We start from the raw sequence: 20,905 nt of genomic DNA, 5'->3' as shown, positions 1-20,905 counted from the left end.
GACCTAACCTTTTCGTGACTACTATAAAATATGATGATATCCTTCCATCCTCGATAACTAGATTGATCAATGAGGCATAGATCGTATCATCCTCGATATCAATCTTTGTGTTTCTTGATCCCCGAATAGACTCACTTAAGCAAATGAGCTCAATATCTCATATTGACTCATTTGAGCATAACCATGTATTTAGTAGTCCTACTCAATCAAGGGGCCCACAAATATCACTCTCGTCATATGGGAGGGATAGATTCCATCTACATCACTCACATCCCTCCGCATAATTCGTTGCATACCCAATGATCACTTTTATAGTCCACCATGTTACGAGTGACGTTTGACGATACCAAAGTACACAACTCCTTATGTAAGAAATTATAATGACTTCAGGTCTAAGAACTATTCATATCAATAGTCACATGAGAAAGTTTATGACACTCATATAACGATCCATAAAACTTTCTCATGGCGGGTCAATTCAGTATATATTATCTAATATATACCCATGTGCCAACATAGTATTACATATCCATGACTTGTGAGATCAAGTCATCAATTGACCTACATACTAGTCTCAATGCATTAATATTATTCTTGAATATTAATGCTTGACTAGGAATAGTTAAGAGTAGTATTCTCTACATCATCTCACTATCAATTCAACTAATTGATATTATGTAGATTAGAACCTACTACCAAGGATATTATTATAGTTAGTCTAATCAGGAGCTCTCCAGATCTAATGCTAATTATAGGATTGGTGAGGATAGATAGAGGGGGAGGGGCGGGGTGAAAATTGATTTTTTCGTTGAGTTGTTTTTCATCGTTCGTTAATTCTATCAGATTAGTAGCGACCAAAAAATACAAATAATAATGAACAAGAACAAACAGACACAAATGATTTACTTGGTTCTCAACCTCTCAGGATTGGTACTTCAAGGCCTATATACAAGAGGTGCCTATCCATTAGCATATCTCATTTCTAGAACTTTTTCTCTTATACTTTTATATACAATCGCAATAGATAAAGATGAAACACATATGTATATAATAAAAGCAAACCAAATACGCTAATGATCGGTCTGGAAGCCTTGAGCGTCTTACACTCCTTCTGGGCTTTCTCGGTCACATGAGCAAAGCGTTGTTGCCTTTCCTTTGAGCATATAAATGATGAGTAGTAGTAGAGAGATTGATATTCTGAATGTTGTGTCGGGGTTCTTTTTATAAGATTTGATTGAACTACCGATAAGCCTTATCAATTTAATGAACCTTGTCAAATCTAATTCAAAATACTGAGTTCATCGTGATTTGGATTGAGCCTCGTGATCTCATTTTTATCAAAATTTTCCAATCTACCGAACTAGTTTTTCGATATACAGAACCAATCCACATCATCGACCTGAGTCTGGACCTAAATCAAACCCAATCGATCTACCAAACTATTGGATCGATCGACCAAATTGGTTTGGGTTCAATTCGATTCGAGTCAAGTCCGTTCACTCCGAACTTGGTCTGGCCGCATCCGATTTGTATTTGTCTATTTCTTCATTTTTGCTTCCTGCTCTAAGTTCCTACAAGACAAGTATACAAGTACAAACAAGCAACCCTAGTGTAAATCTATCTAATCTACTATGCTTACCTCTTGCTTGAAGTTTACTCATTCAAGACTTCTCACTTCCTAAGATTTATTTCCTCAGGATTTCCCTTTGTTAAGCATCTAGTCACCTTGATCAGCTTGGACTTTACACTTGCCAGATATCCAGTTATCTTTAACAAGTTTGGACTTTTCCTTGTCAAACATCCGATCACCTTAATCTACATGGACTTGCCAGACATTTGGTCATCCTTTGCCTACTTAGACTTTTTCTTTCCAAACATTCAATCACCCTTAACCTTCTTAGACTTGTGCTAGTCATTCGGTTAAACTTGACATGACTAGATTTTACCTTTGTTAGTCATCCGGTCAATTTTGACTTGACTAGATTTTTCTTTGCTAGTCATTTGATTAACCTTGATTAGAATTTACTCACTTCCAAACTTTTGATCATGTTTGGATCAAACTTTGGTCAATACTTAACTAGACACAAATATATTGTCAAATCTCAAAATCTTAAAGGCTGATTACACCAACACAATCTCCTTTCCTACTCAAGGTCTAAATTGACGGAGTCTCTGGTCATGTCATGTAGAACTTATACTTTCGCTAATTAATTGTTACAATAATGCAGTAATAATTAATTGACTACTATAGTATTATAGCAATCAATTAATGATTGCTATAATATTGTAATAACTAATTAATCATTTTTGCAATAATGTTATGGTAAATTAATATATTGAAATAATTTTGATTAATTTGAATAAATTTAATTAAATTGATAATCAATTTTTAATATAATGTATTCTATATGTAAAATTTTAAATTAAGTTGAATTTTAAATTAATTTATTTTTATACATGATAGTATTTATGGAATAAGGGTATATTCAATATAAGAAATACTATGGATGCACTTTTTTTATTAAAAAAATTAGAGATGCTCTTTTAATAAGGAATAATATTAAAAGAGACATTTACTGAAATCATCAAAATGACTTTTTTTTTATTATGTTTCATCAAAATATCGTATTATTTCATCTCATTTCATTTTTATTTTCAAAAATATCTTTATTTTAAAAATATTATAATAATAATATTAACTAAATTACTCTAATATAAATAATTAACAATTACGATCATATAATTATGTTTGAATTATTATTTTTATATTATAATAAAAAAAATAATAAATCCCAGTTAGTCTTATGGACTCAATCCCTGGAGATGGTCGGCCCGATCCCTATATTATAATAGTTATGGTGGATAGCTGCTCTAACCATATAAAAAATAAAAATATTTTTAAAAATAAAAAATGGGATGAGATGGAACATATTATTATTTTAATAATAAATAAAAAAATTAATTTTTTAACGATTCAGTAAAATGGTGCCCCTTCTTAATTGCTGAAGCGGGGAGGCGAGTGTAGTTTTTAAATAATTTATAAAAAACGGTTTTTCCCAGCGTAGGCCGCAGCCCATTCGACGAGCCCCCCCACTGTATTTTTTAGGGTTTATCGGAGCTCCGCTCTCGATCCGTTCGAAAACCAAATCATTGTTCCCTCCCGACCAGCTTTATTTTCGCCGTTCGCCCGCCGCCTCGGCGTTTCGTCTCTTACCATGGCGGATTCCGAAGTTCAGGCGGCTGTCGATCAGATCGTCGCAGAAGGAGAAATTAAGACTTTTGCAGGAGTGGAAGTCGATGGATCCAACGCCACAGCCGACGAGACCATAACTGTCGCCGAACACCACAAGCGAAAACTTGAGGGTCTGGAGCCTGACGAGGATGAAGAGGCGCCACTCAAGAAGCAAGAGGTCACAACTGATATCCACACCCTAGCCGCCAACGGTCATAGATCGGGTGAGGGAGATGTCCCCGAAGGTGCCTCGGTGACTACTTAATGGTTCTTATTTTCGTGTTGATCTCATTTACACGCTAATTGTGCAATATATGACCTAAAAACGGGCCATACAGAAAATGACAATGAAAAACTAGAGTTGTCTCGGCCCGCTGAAGTGAATTCTGGCGACCAGGTTCAATGTCAAGCTGCAGAAATCAGTAGTTCAGTTCGTCTATGATTTTTTATATGTATTTTAATTTTGCCTCTTTGTTCTTTTCGTAGTTCTTCATTGACTTATATGGTTGGCAACTGGTGACACTTGCTAATTGATGCAGTTGCTTCTGACACTAGCAAAAGGTTACGAGAATTGAAAACTTAATCTGTCGAAAATGGTAAGGATACGCCTGAAGAAAATGCTGAGGCCGTTGCTTCACCTTCCGTAGATTCGGCTGCATCATCTCGTAAAATGGAAGTACCTAACAGTAAGGTACAGCCTTCCATGTATTTTTATAATATCCTCTAACCATGAAATGTGTTTTTTTTCACAGTTAAAGTTCTATCTCTGTATATTTTTCACAATATATGTCTCTTACTTTATTGTTGCGTGTTTGAGTTTATGCAAGAGCTTTTTTTGCCTGTTATGCCAATGTACATAACTTCATCTTTTGGCTTTGAAAGAATTTCTCTTGTCCGTACTAATGTAATGACCTAGCCTTTTTATTCCATGTATGAGCTGGATGGATGGTTAGTTAGGTTTGTTTTTTTCCTTTCCTTGTATCCTGCAATATTCTTTGATATGGTGAGATGGTTGATGTTAGTGTTGTGACCACACAATAAAAATGTTACTTGTAAAAGGAAAGTTAATTGAACAAGAATAGATCGAAGGATAAACTAGAAGGAACACCATTGAGGCAACCAAAGAACATCCACCAGAGCAATGAAACATGCTGATGAAACATGCTGCCGTCTTAAACAATCCAATGATTAATTCACCTACCTCCAATATTTCAATAATAAATTAGGAAGAGGAGAATAATATATTAACTTCATTCATAGTGTTACAAGCAGGATGGTTGAAATGGAGGAGAATGTTAGATGTTCTTTTCGATTGTAATGTATTGGTAAAATTTAAAGGGAAGTTTTATAAAACGACAGTTAAATCTAAAATGTTATATGAAATTGAAGGTTGACTATGACTCGAGTACATGAATAGAAGATGAGAGTAACAGAGATGAAGATGGATGTGCAGACATACGAGGATGAACAAGATAACTGGAAGAGCATTCTTAAGTGAAGAATTATCAGAAAAATTCTATAAGAAAATGCCGCCTTTACTCGGGGAATATTTGGAGGCCAGATTTAAGGAAAAATTCAAAGGTAACACAATTGGGATTCTTCCAAGAATTCATCATGCATTCCAGGAGATGACGGAGATGTGTAAGCAAGCTACACTACAAAGAAGCGCAAAAGATTTCCAGTTTTGTTCCCAAATTCCCTTGCGAGGGATGATGCATGAGCAAGGAAGAAAGAGGTTCGGGTTGAGAAAGGCTCAAACCTATAAAGGTAAACCCCATAAAACTCATGTTAGAGTAATTAAAAAGAAATATCAAAATGATAGGTCAAGAGTACGGAAGTGCAAATGCTTTATATGTGGAGAAGAAGGCCATTTTGCTCGAGATTGCAGAAGTAAGGTGGGCAACAAAGAAAGAGTTGCAATGCTAGAAGAGCTTGACTTACCAGAAGAATTTGATGTGGTATCAGTAGATCAAGAAGAAAGTGATAGTGATGCAATTTGCAGCGTATCGGAGGGAGAAAATGCTACTGAGCAACATTGCAATACTGCAACCAGTGTAATTCCTGAATTCCTCTTTGTTTTATTAGGAAAAGAATCTGGTTGGCAGGTACAGGTGGATATCCCTGAAGAGCAGCACAATTGCAAGCATAACTGGGAGTTTAACATGGAGGTTCGAACGCAGTATGTAAAATGCAGATTTTGTGGAAGTAACACGAGCCAAAGAGCCCGTGGGCATTGTACGGTATGTCTTCTAACTACCTGTACAATGTGTGCTGACTACTATTTGGGGTTGGATATTAAAGTTGAGATAGCTCCACCACAGAAATTTGATAATTCTGCACTTATACCTGAGCTACTTAATTATATTTCTTACCTGCAATATGAAGTGCAAAGACTGCAGGAAGAATTAAATACACTCAAAAGGGCACATGATGATGATTTGACTTCAATTATGGAGGAAGAATTTTCGCAAATGGAGGCTAGAAGAGCAGAAAAGGGAAAAGAGCAGGTCACATATTTGGAAGAATTGATGGTTACTAAAATATCAGAAGGGCAATATCATCAAAAGAGGGTAGTCAACAAATTATACAATGTGACGGTAACTTTTGAAATTTCTGATATACCACCCTTTTCAGTAAATGCAATTCTAGATACAGGGGCATCAACTTGTTGCATTGATAAGAAATCGGTTCCTGAGAAAGCACTGGAAAAGAGTCTGAATACTGTGATGATAAGTGGAGTAAATTCCAAGCAGACAGCAAACTTAAAGCTTAGAAGTGGGTATATGAAGATTGCTGAGAGTAAGTTTCGCATCCCCTTCACTTATTCATTTGAAATGACTTTAGGGGAAGGTATTCAGATGGTACTTGGCTGTAATTTCATAAGAAGTATGAAAGGGGGAGTCAGAATTGAAGGTAATATTGTTACCTTCTACAATAATATTACTTCTATTGAAACTAAGCCAGTAGCAGCTTATGCAATTGAAGAATTGCAGATGGATGAGCTAGAGTTTATAGAGATTGAAGAGCAAATGAATTTTGCTTCTAATAAATATAACTCTAGAATTTTGCAGAAGCACAAAGGGCTGATTGAACGACTAAAACAGCAAGGGTTTATTGGAGAAGATCCGTTACTTCATTGGGCTAAAAATAAGGTGATCTGCACTATTGACATTATAAATCCTGATATTACTATTCAAGATAAACCCTTATCTCATGTTACTCCAGCATTAAAGTCAATTTTTGAAAAGCATATTAATCAGTTATTGGCTTTGAAAGTAATCAGACCCAGTAAGAGCCGACACAGAACAATGGCTATGATAGTCCAGTCAGGCACTTCTATTGATCCGATTACAGGGCAGGAAATCAAAGGGAAGGAGCGCATGGTGTTCAACTACAGAACTTTGAATGACAATACTTATAAAGACCAGTATAGTCTTCCCGGGATCAATACAATCATTAAAAAGGTCAGTAATTCAATGATTTATTCAAAATTTGATCTAAAGTCAGGTTTTCATCAAATTGCAATGGATCCCAAATCTATTGAGTGGACGGCTTTCATTTGTCCACAAGGTCTTTATGAATGGCTGGTTATGCCATTTGGGCTAAAGAATGCACCCGCAATTTTTCAAAGGAAAATGGATGAGGTATTCAAAGGGACATCTGATTTCATTGCTGTATATATTGATGACATTCTGGTATTCTCCAAAACTGAAGAAGAGCATGTGAAGCATCTGGAGATTATGTTGAATTTATGCCAGGAGCATGGATTGGTATTATCTCCAAGTAAGTGTAAAATAGCTGTACCCCGTATAGAATTTTTGGGAGCAGAAATTGGGGAAGGAAAACTGAGGCTACAACCCCATATTATTAAAAAGATTACAGAAGTTAAGGATGATCAACTTCGTGAGAAGAAGGGTTTGAGATCATGGTTGGGCCTTCTGAATTATGCAAGGACATATATACCAAACCTAAGTCCAAAGCTTGGCCCATTATATGAAAAGACTTCAATTCATGGTGATAAAAGGATGAAACCCTCAGATTGGGAGCTAGTGAATCAGATTAAAGAGCAGGTAAAATCTTTGCCTGATCTGGATATTCCTCCAGAAGATGCATATATTATCCTGGAAACAGATGGTTCAATGACCGGATGGGGAGGAATATGCAAATGGAAAAGGAAGAAGAAAGACCCCAGAAGCACTGAGCGGATTTGTGCTTATGCACATGGAAAATTTCCAACGGTAAAATCCGTTATTGATGCAGAAATCTTTGCTGCGATGGAAACTATGAGTGCCCTAAAAATTCACTTCCTCGATAAGGAAGAAATTACCCTACGGACTGATTGCCAAGCAATCATTTCTTTTCATAACAAGTCTGCCCGGAACAAACCATCAAGGGTTCGGTGGTTAGCCTTCACCGATTTTATTACCGGGATGGGTATTAAGGTAATATTTGAGCATATTGATGGTAAATTAAACATTATTGCTGATACACTGTCTAGATTGGTCACGGGACCAGAGTCTATAGCAGTACTAACGGAAGGCGAAAGATCAAGTTTGACGGATCAGCAGGAGGAAGCATCCTCATCATCCAGGTACCCACTATTAACCCAATATGAAGATCTAATGTGTGACACTTCCAAAAGGATCTTTGATAAGGAGGAACACGACAAACGGAGAAAGCTGGCGAATATTGAAGAACAGGCAGTGGAAAACGTGCTTTCCAGCCTGTATGAGCTGGAGATGATCTTGCAGATAAAGGAGGTGGATTTCAATAATAGAGCGAATATGGAAGGTGGAAGAAGGAATCTTTTTCCGCAGAACACAACACCACAACCCGACGACCGAAGCTACTGGAGAAAGAATCTGCCAGCTCTAAAGCAGATAAGGAAGGACCTTTGGAATGCTGTAGAGCACATGAAAAGAGTCCTTTCAGAAATAAAGATGAAGAGCATCTACCCGTGAAAGCGGTGGTGAGCCCACTATGTAAATAATTATGTGTAGTGCTGTCACTTTACTTTAATTAGTGTTGTCACTTCGCAACTTTACTTTAATTAGTGTTGTCACTTCGCAAGGATTGAGCCCCGGGGAGCCGTCCTTTGCGAATATTCGTGAGTTGTAAAGAGTCTGTAGTATGCTTGTAATGGCAGACATTGGATGATGGAGTGAAGGACGATGGGGCCCAATGAGCACCCGCTTCATTCTTATCATAACCAACTCATGCCTATATAAGGAAGCGTAGTTAGTCAGTTTAGGCATCCTTGAGCAGAACCAGGAATTCCTATTCTGTGTGAGTGCGTTTTGTCTAAGTGTTTGAGCTTTGTGAGTTTTGAGCTTTTAAAAATCTCCTGGAGTGAAATAAAATTTTGAGCATCGTCTCAAGTTTTAACATGTATCTTTATTATTGATAGGAATCTAACATGGACTGGCTTGAGTGTCATTTGCTTTTGATTTATCTTTGCAAAATATTTCTAGTGGATAAGTTAAATATATTATATAACATGCAGGCTTGTCAAATTGGCAAACTAGTGGTTTGCATTGGTGTTTTGTTATTCTACAATACATACTATAACAATCATTGTCATTAAGTCGGAGGTTTTGACATGGAAAAAGAAATCATTCATTCAAGGATTGGAAATTTTAACAGTCACAAATTCTAAGTTGATGAAACATCATATACAGGTTGGTGTTCTTATTGGGAAAACCGGTGAGACAATAAGATACCTGCAGTACAACTCAGGCGCTAAAATTAAAATAACAAGAGATGATGAAGCTGATCCAGATTCTAATAGTTCACCAGTCGAACTAATAGGGTCCCAGGCCAGGCATTAACAAGGCGGAGAAACTCATAAAGGATTCATTGCTGAGGTTTGTTGGGGGTATATTTGCAAATCCATTTTGGCCTTTTTCTTGTTATCATGATAAGTTTTGCTGCATGTCTAACTCTTGCGTTGCTTACTAATTGCTTGTAACACCTTTTTTCTTCTTAAGCTGATGCTAGTGGTTCACCATCCCTTGTGGCTAGAGGTTTTGTTACTTTACAATCCGGTTGAGCACGATGTGAAATTAAAGTGCCAAATGAGAAGGTATATGTAATCTATAAGCATTTTTTTCTTGGTTACCTTTTTTTGATCAGTTTGTGTCTTCCACTGTGTAGGTTGGTATAATCATAGGCAAGGGCGGTGAGACTATTAAAAATCTACAAACTAAATCTGGTGCTCGCATACAAGTTGTGAGATTAAAATAAATCATTTGTCTTGAATTTAATACTGGTGCTTGTTAACACACTGACAATTACTTGTTTGAACCTATGACTTATAGTTAATACCACAACTCGCTGAAGGTGATGCATCAAAGGAAAGAACTCATGTAACTGGCGACCAAAGACAAATTGAATCTGTCAAAGAAATGATCAAGCAATGAATCAGGTCTGCTATGCAGTATTCTCTCTTTTTACAGTTGATTTGCTAGACTATTATACATTTAGTTATTGCACCTCTATTTTGTGAGCTTCCTCTCTGAGACAGAGATTGGTGATCATGATTGTTTATTCTCAACATTATTTCCTATGTCCCAAAATATTTTAATCCCTCCATTGACCTCATAGTTCGCCTTTTGTAACTTTTAGTTGTTAAGGCCAACTTTGTTAAAAATTCTGACTTGCTGGAATATACTATTAAGGAATTAGTAGTTCAGCACTGTAATTCAGTGCTTTAGGGAAATGTCTTAATCTTGCAAGTGCCTAAATAGCCATTCAGTACTTTTAGGGAAATGTCTTAATCTTGCATAGGTGGGATTTAGTGTTCTACTCATTGATTGACGTCGTGCTTCGACACTAAAACATGGCGGAGAACCTTCCTCTCGCTAAAATTCTGATGATCCTAGACAATCTAGCCACGGGCTCTTCGTGAGGTCGCAGGGGCTTCGCTTAGTCGTAGCCTCTTACAATGGCGTTGTGGTTGCCTCATTTGGCCGTTAGGCCTTTGCGAGGTTGTGTTGACCTTGCCTAGCCACGAGGCCTTCATGAGCTTACGACGATTATGCTTGGCCACGAGGTTTTTGCGAGGTCACTGCTTCCTTGCGGAGAACTTGCGGCCAAGTGTGGCTGCTGCAACCGACTATTGCACCTCTCAAGTTTTCTCCTCTTTTTTTATTTCTTTTCTTGCTTTCCTTATTCTATGTTTGCATATTTTTCTTTTTCTTTTCCATGAGAATTTTTTTCAAGCATTGATTTCTTTCTCTCCTTCATGAGGGTGAATATAGAGCATAAGGGAGAAAAAAAAGTGTTACAGAGTGGTTGCAGTGGAGACGGATCGCTAAGAGAGATATGAAAAGGATAATTAAATATAATATAACTCCTAACCGTATAAAATATGCCACTATTCTAATTAAATAAGATTGAATCAAATTAATTTTTATATAAATTTGGTTAAATTTTAACCTAACTAAAATAAATTCAAATTAAATATAGTTTAAATTTGCTTGACTCTAATCATTATGTCTGCTTGGTGAATCTCTCTTAACTCTAAGTTGACTTTTATTAAATCCTAATTTTGGTTAGTTTAATTTAACTTAATTAATTATTTTAAAATAAAAATTATTTAAAATATAAATTTTTTAAATAAGATAAAATTTAGTATCTAAAATATTTTTTTTGTATGTTCTAACTTTTGTGATGTTGATAGAGATTCAGAGAAATATTTTTAGCATGCGATATGAAAACTAAAGTAGATCGTGTCAAACTTCTCCTCTTCCTTTGTGTGCTCTCTCAGCTTTAGTTTGAATGTCAATAAACAACTAGGGTTTGACACAACGATTTGTTTAAATAAAAATTTATTTAATTAAGTAAAAAATATTTGTTTATACTATTTTTAATTTTATTTTATTAAAATATCATTTAAAATACATTACACTTATTTTGATATTTGCAATGTCATATTATGTATTTTACTAAACTTATTTTAATTATTTGTATAAATTTTAATTTAAACTACTGTTGTATCATTTTTTAAAAAAAGAGAAATATATTTATTTATTTTTATCTAAATTATTAAGCGTTTGAAAACTTATAAACACTTATTCAACCATTCATCCAAGAATTATAATATAATATATCAATAAATTAAAGTCCTTAACCCCTTATCCTTTTACTATATAATAGAAAATTTAGGCAATATTTTTACATATTTTTAAAATACAAAAAGTACATTAATACATGAATAATTTGAAGTTTTCAAACAAATGTAACTTAATCAATGCCTAAAATCATCAATATATATATGTAGATGTTGAAATTTAAAGATGAATATTTATGACCATTACAAAAGCTCTCGGATTTGATGCCTCCACAATAAAATATTGAAATTGAAGATCAGTCTTCATCAATATTATAAATGCATGTTTTTGGACTTAATGTAATTAAGACTATTTAATTATGTGCAACAATAATAAAAATATAGATTTTAAAATTCTACATTACTGAATAGTTATTGCACAAGATTCAATAAGCATCAAACATCTCATGAGATAATATCAAAATTTGATCTCAACATTTAATATCTCAAATATAACTCAATAGTAAATATATATAATAATTAAATATTAATAAAAATATTTTTTAATTAGTATATTTTATATTTAGAGAAGTACTGAAATTGTATCGGCATAACACAATATTAATATCAAAATCATATCGTTATGGTCATAAATTAAAACTTCGGCACAACTAAAAATTTTAAACTTTGCTTGAGATCAAGTTTATATTGTAGAAGCATCATGATATCGTTATTGTCCGTTTTTGAATGCATTGCTCATTTTGATTTTTTGCATATTGACATAAGACATGTATCCGAAAGTATCGATTAATCAAATGCCTTTTGGCCCCTGTTCAAGGAAGGATGTATCGCGACGGAGTCTGCTCCGTTATGTTTTGTTGTCGCCGGGCGAGATCGTGACCTGATCATGATTTGTCGCAGTAGCCAAGCAAAATCACGACTTGTGGTGATCTGCCATCATCGTTGGGCCCCAAAAGTAGTGGCCACACCAACATAGATTTCCTTCAATTTTGGTTGGCAGGTGAAAAGAAGTTCACACGGGAGTGATGGCGGTGCAAGTGATGGTGGTGCGGGTGATGGCAGAAAAAAGAAGATGAAACGTTAGGTTTAATGTTTTCTTTTTAATGCAGGTTGAAATGATAAAACATAATTGGGCTTGGGCTTAAAAAAAAACAATTGGGTTTGGGTAAAGGTCTAATTAAATTAGTCTTATTATATTAGTTCTAATGAGGACATTGGACCAAACTAGTACTCGATCTCAGTTGGCTTATGGAGTCGGCATTATTCTCAAACCGAGTGACTTGGGTATGTTGAGTGGGTGTTTGTGTTGAATCTCTTGGATACCGGCTAGAGAGGGGGGTGTGAATAGCCGTCCACACTTTTCAGCTTTTCTTCCTTAGTCTTCGTTGGCACAGTGGAATGAACAATCAGACAACACGAAGATTCGGAGATGATGCTCCTATTCCTCGGCGTGTTCGTAAGGTGGATGATCCCTCGATCTATCGGTAGATCAGACCCCAGAAAAATACCGGCTATAATCTTCTCCTTCTCGGTGGAGGAACCTCTCCACAGATTGTCTCAAATGATACAAAGATAAGCTCAAGACAAGGAGAATATAATGAATCAAAGATCGGACAATAAAGACAACAAGAACCGCTTGCTGCTCAGCCTGTTCCTCCAAACACAGGACGTTGCTCTAGACAGAGCCAACAAGAACAGCTAGCAGCACAAGCCTATTCCTCCAAACACAGGACGTTGCTCTTGTTTTCTCTTCTTCGATTCACGATCAGGCTCTCGTAAGATTGGCAATGGCGCTTCTGAGCTCTCAAGGATGATCAACGTATATTCTTGGAAGCCCTGTTCCTCAGCGCTGCTTCTTGCTTCTCTTATAGTCTCTGCTTGGTTCTTGTGCCCAACGGATCCCTGCCAAAAGCTGCCGCCCGTTGACACAGAACTCCCCCTGCAGAAGAGACAGCTCAAAAGCCCGCCTTGGAACTCTCACCATCCATTTGAATTTTCCTCCATAACCTGTCCTGTATATCTGCACACTCAAAAGCAGCATTAAAACATTCCAGCACAAGGACATAGTATAAGGATGGATAAAACATTAAAGTCCAGGTCACGAGCAAAGCTACCAAAGCTTTCTCGGACTAATCAGGAGACCGAGCCACCAAGGCCCTCCTCCTGGAATCAAGAGACCGAGCCACCAAGGCCCTCCTCTTGAGGAATCCGGTTCAGAGCCACCAAGGCTCTCGGAGATCGAGCTACCAAAGTTCACGGTCCCGAGCCGAGCTACCAAAGCTCTCCCGGACCATCTCGGCCATCAGCACCAAGCTCTCGGCCAATCAGGTTCTAAGCCACCAAGGCTCCCTGAAATCGAGCTACCAAAGCTCACGGTCCCGAGCCGAGCTACCAAAGCTCTCCCGGACCAATCAGGTTCTGAGCCACCAAGGCTCCCTGAACTCGAGCTACCAAAGCTCTCGGTCCCAAGCCGAGCTACCAAAGCTCTCCCGGACCTGTCCCGGCCATCAGCACCAAGCTCTCGGCCAATCCGGTCCTGAGCCACCAAGGCTCCTCCTGGACCATCCCGGAGTCAAGCTACAAAAGCTTCCTCCATCCTTCCACGAGCACCGAGCTCCATGGTCCTGAGTCACCAAGACTCCTCCTGGACCAGTCCGGAGACGAGCTACCAAAACTCTCTCCAAGGTAAACTTCTCCCGGCTTCTCCTGGCTTCACTTCTCCTGGCCAGTGAAACCTTCTCCCGGCTTCACTTCTTTAGACCCGGGACAAACTCAGCTTCGTCCAGGCTAACATTAGTGTTCTCCCGGCCAAGACTTCTCTCGCAAGCCTATACTTATCCCGGCCAATGAAACCTTTTCCCGGCTCCACTTCTCTTGGCTTCACTTCTCCCGGCCTACCTTCTCTCGACTAAGGTAATCTCCTTGCCGGTCAAGATCTTACTTCTCCCGATCAAAAACTTATCAATGTAACCCTCTCTCGAGTAAGATCTTATTTCTCCTGTTCAAGTTCTCGGGCAAGTTTATTGCTTCCGACCAAGCAGACACGATTACAGTGGACCTGGTCGACCCCGTGGTCGATCAAACCAAGTTGATCGACCACGTGGTCGACCATAATGCCATGGTCGACCACGTGGTCGACCAAGGGATCATGGTCGACCATGCACCATGCATGCCAGAGTTCTAAAAGGTGTTGGTACCGTTGCATATTTAAATGCCAATCTATGTGTTCCTATGCACTACTTTGCACAACATTTACATGCTCTGTTCCCATGCATGCCATTCCCATGCATGCTACGTTTCATAAACTTAAATTTGATATGAACTCTAAAGCAACACATGATTTACATCAATCATTAATTTCATTATCTTAGTTTCCATGCTTAATTGGATGCATGCAAAAGAGTGCATACAAAGGGGTGAACGTATTGAAAAAGAAAATTAATTCCATGCTTAATTGATTCTATATGATATTAATTGCATGCTTAATTGATTTTATATGATAAGAAGATTACTTCAACAGTTATATAATTGCATGCATGATCCTAGCTCTTCCATTTGGCCTGGTAATTTTTCTCTTGGATATTCAATCACTTACTCTTTTACTCGGCTGATCTAAACTTAAATCTTTTGTATTTGATCTGACTTTATTTGTCAAACAACAAAACAGACTCAAGTCTGATCAGACTCAAGTCTGACCGGGTGGTCAGACTGCATCAACAGTTTGTACTTGGACTCAGTTAACAATGCGACTTAGGTCTGCAGAGTGGGTACGTTGGTCGAGTCGTTTAGATGATATATTGGAAGACTTGATATATTGGAAGATGATATATATTCTTTTATCCTCATCACCTATGTGGAGTTGAAAAAAGAACTACTTCGTCATTTAGACCATGTGGATGATTATGGACCACCTCTCCGAGAGGGTCCTGAAAAGATTGAGGAGGATACAAAAGAAGATTCAAATGTGGATTCAAAGAATCAGGAAACTGGTCTACTTGAAAATGCCCTAGTTGAGCCTAGAAAGATAGATATTGTGTTGATTACTACTGCGCTAGTGTCTGTCTTAGTGAGAGCAGTAATGACCTATTTAGTTTCTTAAAGTTTCTGTTATGTGTTAACAAACTTATAAAATGAGTGTTATGTGTTAACAATCTTAAATTTAATGATGAGTTCATTTAATGATGTGTTCATTTAGTTCATTTAATGATTAGTTTATTTGATGAGATGTGTGTAATATAACTGATCAATATCGATTAGATTGGAACATATGAATGATGAATGGAAACATTATTATCAATTTATTTTGTATACCAACTCAAATTTGTATTGAGTCAATAAAAAAAATTACATACATATGAATTACACTGAATGACTAAATAATATATTTAGTTATAAATTATGGCTATTAAGAACATTATAGTTGAACTCAATAATGGAGAAAAACTACATGAGGATAACTACAAAATATGATATCTCAAAATACGATATGTTCTTAGAGAACAAGAAATTCTTGAGATTATCAATCAGTTTATGGAAGAAATTGTATATAGTCTAATAACACAACATAAACATGATCATGATGCCTATAAGGCATGGAAGAAAAAGGATTCTATTGCTATAAGGGTATATTGATTAGTTCAATGACGGATGATCTGGTCTATGAGTATGAGTTATTACCATTGATTCATGCTGTTTGCATTGCCTTTATAGAAAAGTATAGTGAAGTAAACTTGAGCAAGCTTTGTCAGCTGACAATTAAGTTTGACAATTAACAAAAAGCGCTCGAATGTTTACAAGACTCAACATATGAGGAAAACGACTAATATGATTCGGGAGCTAAAGATTGCTAGTTATGAGTTGATTGATGAATAATAGGTTCAGATAGTAATCCATTCCCTTTCTAATTTTTGAGAGATGACGAAACAAAATCTTATCTATAGTGAAAGTATTAAGACTTTTACCGATGTCTTATGCTATGTTGAATTGGAGGCACAGAGAATTGAATCAACAAAGATTTCTGGATAAACTTTTTGTAACTGAAGGTTCTGTTAGTGTATCTGGATCCAAGAATAAGAGAATGTGGTTCAAGAAGGGAAAGAGAAAAGAAGTTAGAGCTGCTGTTGTTGGATTGTGCTCAAACAAGAAGAAATTCAAAAGGAAGAAACCTAAAAGCAAGCTAACTTACTTTAACTGTGGCAAGAAGGACCATTTCGCTCTGGAATGTACTGAGTCAAAAAAGATATATCTATGTTTATCTTCTATTCATGAGAATTATGTTGCTAGTACAGTGTTATTAACTGATTCTTATCCTTTGTGGATTATAGAGCACCAAATCATGTAGTTCATGAGCGAGCTACATTTGTTTAGTACCTTCGGGTACCAGTTGTCAACAAATGGATATATGTAGGAAACAATGCAAAATTGAAGCCAAAGGACTTGACACTTGTAAACTTAACCTACGTCCTTTATGCTCTTGAGATTAGATGGAATTTAATTTCTGTTAATTGTTTTCTTAGATTAGGATATTGTATAAACTTTTACAGTCAGTGTGTGAAACTTCGTATTTAACTTTGTGTTAATTGGATATGATTTTTTAACAAATAGTTTTATGGTTCTTGATGTAGAACTAAATACTGATTTTGGAATTAATGATTATTTTTCAAATATTACTCTTACTAATGATATTGATATTAATGATGTAGTTTGACATGCTAGATTAGAATATATTGGACAAGAACATATGAATAGATTAGCTAGAGAGGGTCTGCTAGTCACTCATGTTAAGATAAACTTGTTTGTGCGTGAGCATTGTCTTGCTGAAAGGCAACTAAAAAACTATTGGGTAAGACTATTAGTGTTGAATCATCATTGCAATTAATTCATTCGGATATTTGTGGTTCGATGAATGTGAAGGCTAGACATGAAGTTTCCTATTTCATTACATTTATTGATGACTTCATATATTTTGGTCATATGTATTTGATTTTTAATATATCTGAAGTATTAGATTGTTTCAAACATTATACGAACGAAGTTGAGCATTAATTAGATTATAAGGTTATAATTTTACACATTGATCGTGGGGGTAAATATTTATCTGATCAATTCAAGACAATATGTAATGATAAAGAGATTATTAGATAGATAACAATTCTAGGAACTCACAACTAAATAGAGTTGCTGAAAGAAGAAATTGAACTCTTCTAGATATGTTATGTCTATGATGGCTCAAGTGAATTTGTCAATTTTCTATTGGGGAAATGCATTATTAACAGTAACCTATATACTAAATAGAATGCATTCTAAATCTGTTTATCTACTCCATATGAACATTGGACAGGTAGAAAATTAGATTTGAGTAATCTAAGACTTTAGAGGTTAGTTGTCTATGTTCATGACAGTACTCACAAGAATAGAAAACTAGAATTTAGGAGTAAGAAGTGTATCTTTATAAGGTATTCTGAGACCTTCAAGGGTTATATTTTCATTGGTGAGCAACAAAATAGAATCATCTCTGAGATAAAATCGAAAGATGCAAATTTTCTTGAAAATAAGTTCCCAATAAGAGGTGACGTTGATAAAACAATTCCACTATTTGAGCAGGATGATATTTTATCAATAATACAGGTATCACAAGAGATGTTTGAATCTAGTCAATCAAGTGGGAGTGATTTGCCAATTAATGAGATGATTTCTCAATAGTTCAACTTACGAAGAAATAGAAGTAAAATTATTCCTTGAAAAATGTTTGATATTGAGAATGAGACATTAATGATTCTCCTAGTTGACGATGAAGAATTTCAAACTGTTATGGAAGCATTGAGATGCCCAGTTAAAGAAAGTTGCAATGGATGAAAAAATAGAGTGTATGAAAAAAAATCAAGTTTGAGAATTAGTCGATCTTCCTCCTGGCCGAAAGATTATTGAGAATAAGTGGATTCTCAAAATTAAGAAGAAATTGGATGGATCGATTAATCGATACAAAGCTTGTCTAGTTGCAAAATGATATACCCAACAAAGGAGTATTGATTTTGAAAAGACATTTTCTCTTGTTGTGAAATTTATGTCAATTTATGCCATTTTAGCTATAGAGTACATTTTGACTTAAAATTATATCAAATTGATGTAAAAATAACTTTTCTTAATAATAAACTTAACAAGGAAATCTATATAACACAGTCAGAAAGTTCATTGCTAAAGGTCAAGAAAATAAAGTATATACATTTAAAAAGTTTATATATGGTCTAATGTAAGTGTCAAAACGATGGAACATAAGCTTTAATGTAGTCATTTTATCTTATGATTTTAAAATGATCAATGAGGATCATTGTGTTTATATAAGAAAGACAAAGAAAAGTTTATCATCTTATCATTATATGTTGATGACATATTATAGTTGAAAGTGACAAAATTTGTGATAGAAGCCAAATCATGACTTTCATCAAAATTTGACATAATAGATATGAGAGAAGTTGAGTACATCTTAGAAGTAAAGATTATAAAAGATTGATAAAAAAGACTTTTGGGTTTATCTCCAGAGGCTTATATCACTAAGATGTTTCAAAACTTTAATATGTCAGATTGTAATATTGAATAAACACCTATAACGAGAGGTACTGTTCTGAGTAAAAGTATATATCCCAAGACTCTTGAGGAAATAACCAAGATAAAGAAAAAATCACATACTAGTGTCATTAGTAGTTTAATGTACACTATGTTGTGTACACATCATGATATTAACTATGCTATTAATTTAGTTAGTCATTTCTAGTCAAACTCAGGATCGAGACATTTGAAAGCGGTCAAGAGGATATTTAGATATCTTAAAGGGATAATAGAATATTGTCTCTGTTTTCAATAATCTGCTACATAGATGTAGATTAGACAAGCGATCTTGATGATAGAAAATTTATATCTAGCTATACCTTTTTACTGAATGGTGGCACCATCTCATGGAATAGTAAGAAATAGACTTATATAACACTGTCGACAATGGAAGCTGAGTATGTGACTTGTTCAGCGGTTGCACAAGAACTCGTAGGGTTAAAAGGTTCTTGAAGCATCTGAAAATTATTAAGAATAGTGGGAGTCCTATTATAGTGTACTATGATAATTAAGCTTCTATAACTTTTTTTAAGGATTTTAAATGTCACAACAAAGGTAAACACATAACTATTAAGTATAATTTTGTAAGAGATATTGTTGACCAAAAAAAGATAATTCTTGAGTATATCCCTACACGTACTATGCTTGCTGATTCTTTTACTAAATCATTAACTAAAGAGTCATTTTAAGGACATATAAAGTCTTTGAGATTTCGAAGAATATAATATATTGTAAAGAAAATAAGATGATTGATTTTGAAATGTCATGATCAATTCAATGTATAAGTTATTATTACATTTGAAAAAAATCTCGGTGAGAATGTCGGTGGATTGAGATTAGTCCTCTCATATGGACAATTATTTCTATTTGTTAAGTATAAATAGAGGTAAGATCATTACTTATGAGATAACTAATAAAACTGTGAATGAAGATATACTTATAAGTTGGGGTCACCTTCATGATTGTATCAAGATAAAATCATTTGTGAATTAATAATGATCGGAGTAAATGTATCCACCATTTACTAAATTTGCTAGAAGCCAAATTGGAATTCATAAATTGAATTCAGGATTAGGTATTGGGAATGTGTAGATCAAAATCTGTACAATGTTTGAGAAAAATATGTGCTCTTTAGTAGTAAAGAGAATAATATCGTAGTATGTAATTCATATCACATGTGCTATAGCGACAATAAGGGTAGTAGGAGAATAAATCCCTGCTTCTCTATTACGTGAGATCCTTTAGATTACAAGTTAATTTCAATTTTACCCTAAGTGACTATTTAACTATCTATTTGAATTTTTAATTAGGTCTCCTATTTTAGTATATATCTTAATGACTATAGATGATTTAATCTATGGAACATGACTTGGAAATCAACTGATTAAAATAAATAGATTCCAATTAAAAAGAAAAATAAATTAGATTTATATCTTTGACATTTATTCATTAGTTGACTAATTATATTTTATTGTTGAGTATATAAAATGTGTATGAATAATTATTGTATGAACAATTATATTAATTGGAGAATTAAACATGATGTTATTATGAGAGATTAGAGATATTCATATTGATGTAAATGAGTTAATCTGAATAAATATAAGATATTGATATCTCTTGTAGAGTGGTCATGTAGAGTGTAACAATTTTGTTAGCATTGATTGCTCTGTGTGTTTGCTGTTGCTCGAACTATTTTTCCTTAAATATGAATTAGATGTTATACGTGTCTGTGACTAATTGGTTTTATGTTGTATATGATCTTTATAGTTTGATTTAGACGAGTGGAAGATGTTAGTAGTGGGAGACATGGGCAGTTTCTAAAATTACCGACGTACCTCATATGTTGCTCCATACTCTTGTTATATATAAACATCCAAGGCAAAGATAGAAAGGGGACTGTTACTTTCTGACAAGAGAGGAGCATCCAAGCGTGAGAGATTTGACTTGTGAAATCTGTGAAGGATTGTCTAATAATTGTCATTTCGATGACAAAC

General features: G+C 35.2%; 1 protein-coding gene across 1 annotated transcript; it reads left to right on the top strand.

The window, feature by feature from the left end:
• Positions 1-8,892: 8,892 nt before the first annotated feature.
• LOC141819061 (uncharacterized) lies at positions 8,893-9,651 on the top strand. The gene is made up of 5 exons (XM_074706436.1): positions 8,893-9,053; positions 9,155-9,165; positions 9,283-9,314; positions 9,386-9,457; positions 9,550-9,651. Exons 1-5 carry the CDS (start codon positions 8,893-8,895, stop codon positions 9,649-9,651), a joined length of 378 nt encoding a protein of 125 aa, XP_074562537.1.
• Positions 9,652-20,905: the final 11,254 nt, after the last annotated feature.

The sequence above is a fragment of the Curcuma longa genome, chromosome 2, assembly GCF_044706935.1.
Source record: "Curcuma longa cultivar G26 ecotype Majalengka, Jawa Barat chromosome 2, ITB_CL_G26_1.1, whole genome shotgun sequence".
In the NCBI taxonomy this organism is placed as follows: domain Eukaryota; kingdom Viridiplantae; phylum Streptophyta; class Magnoliopsida; order Zingiberales; family Zingiberaceae; genus Curcuma; species Curcuma longa.
Note: the sequence above shows the minus strand (reverse complement) of the source record. Positions and strands in the feature narration are given on the sequence as shown.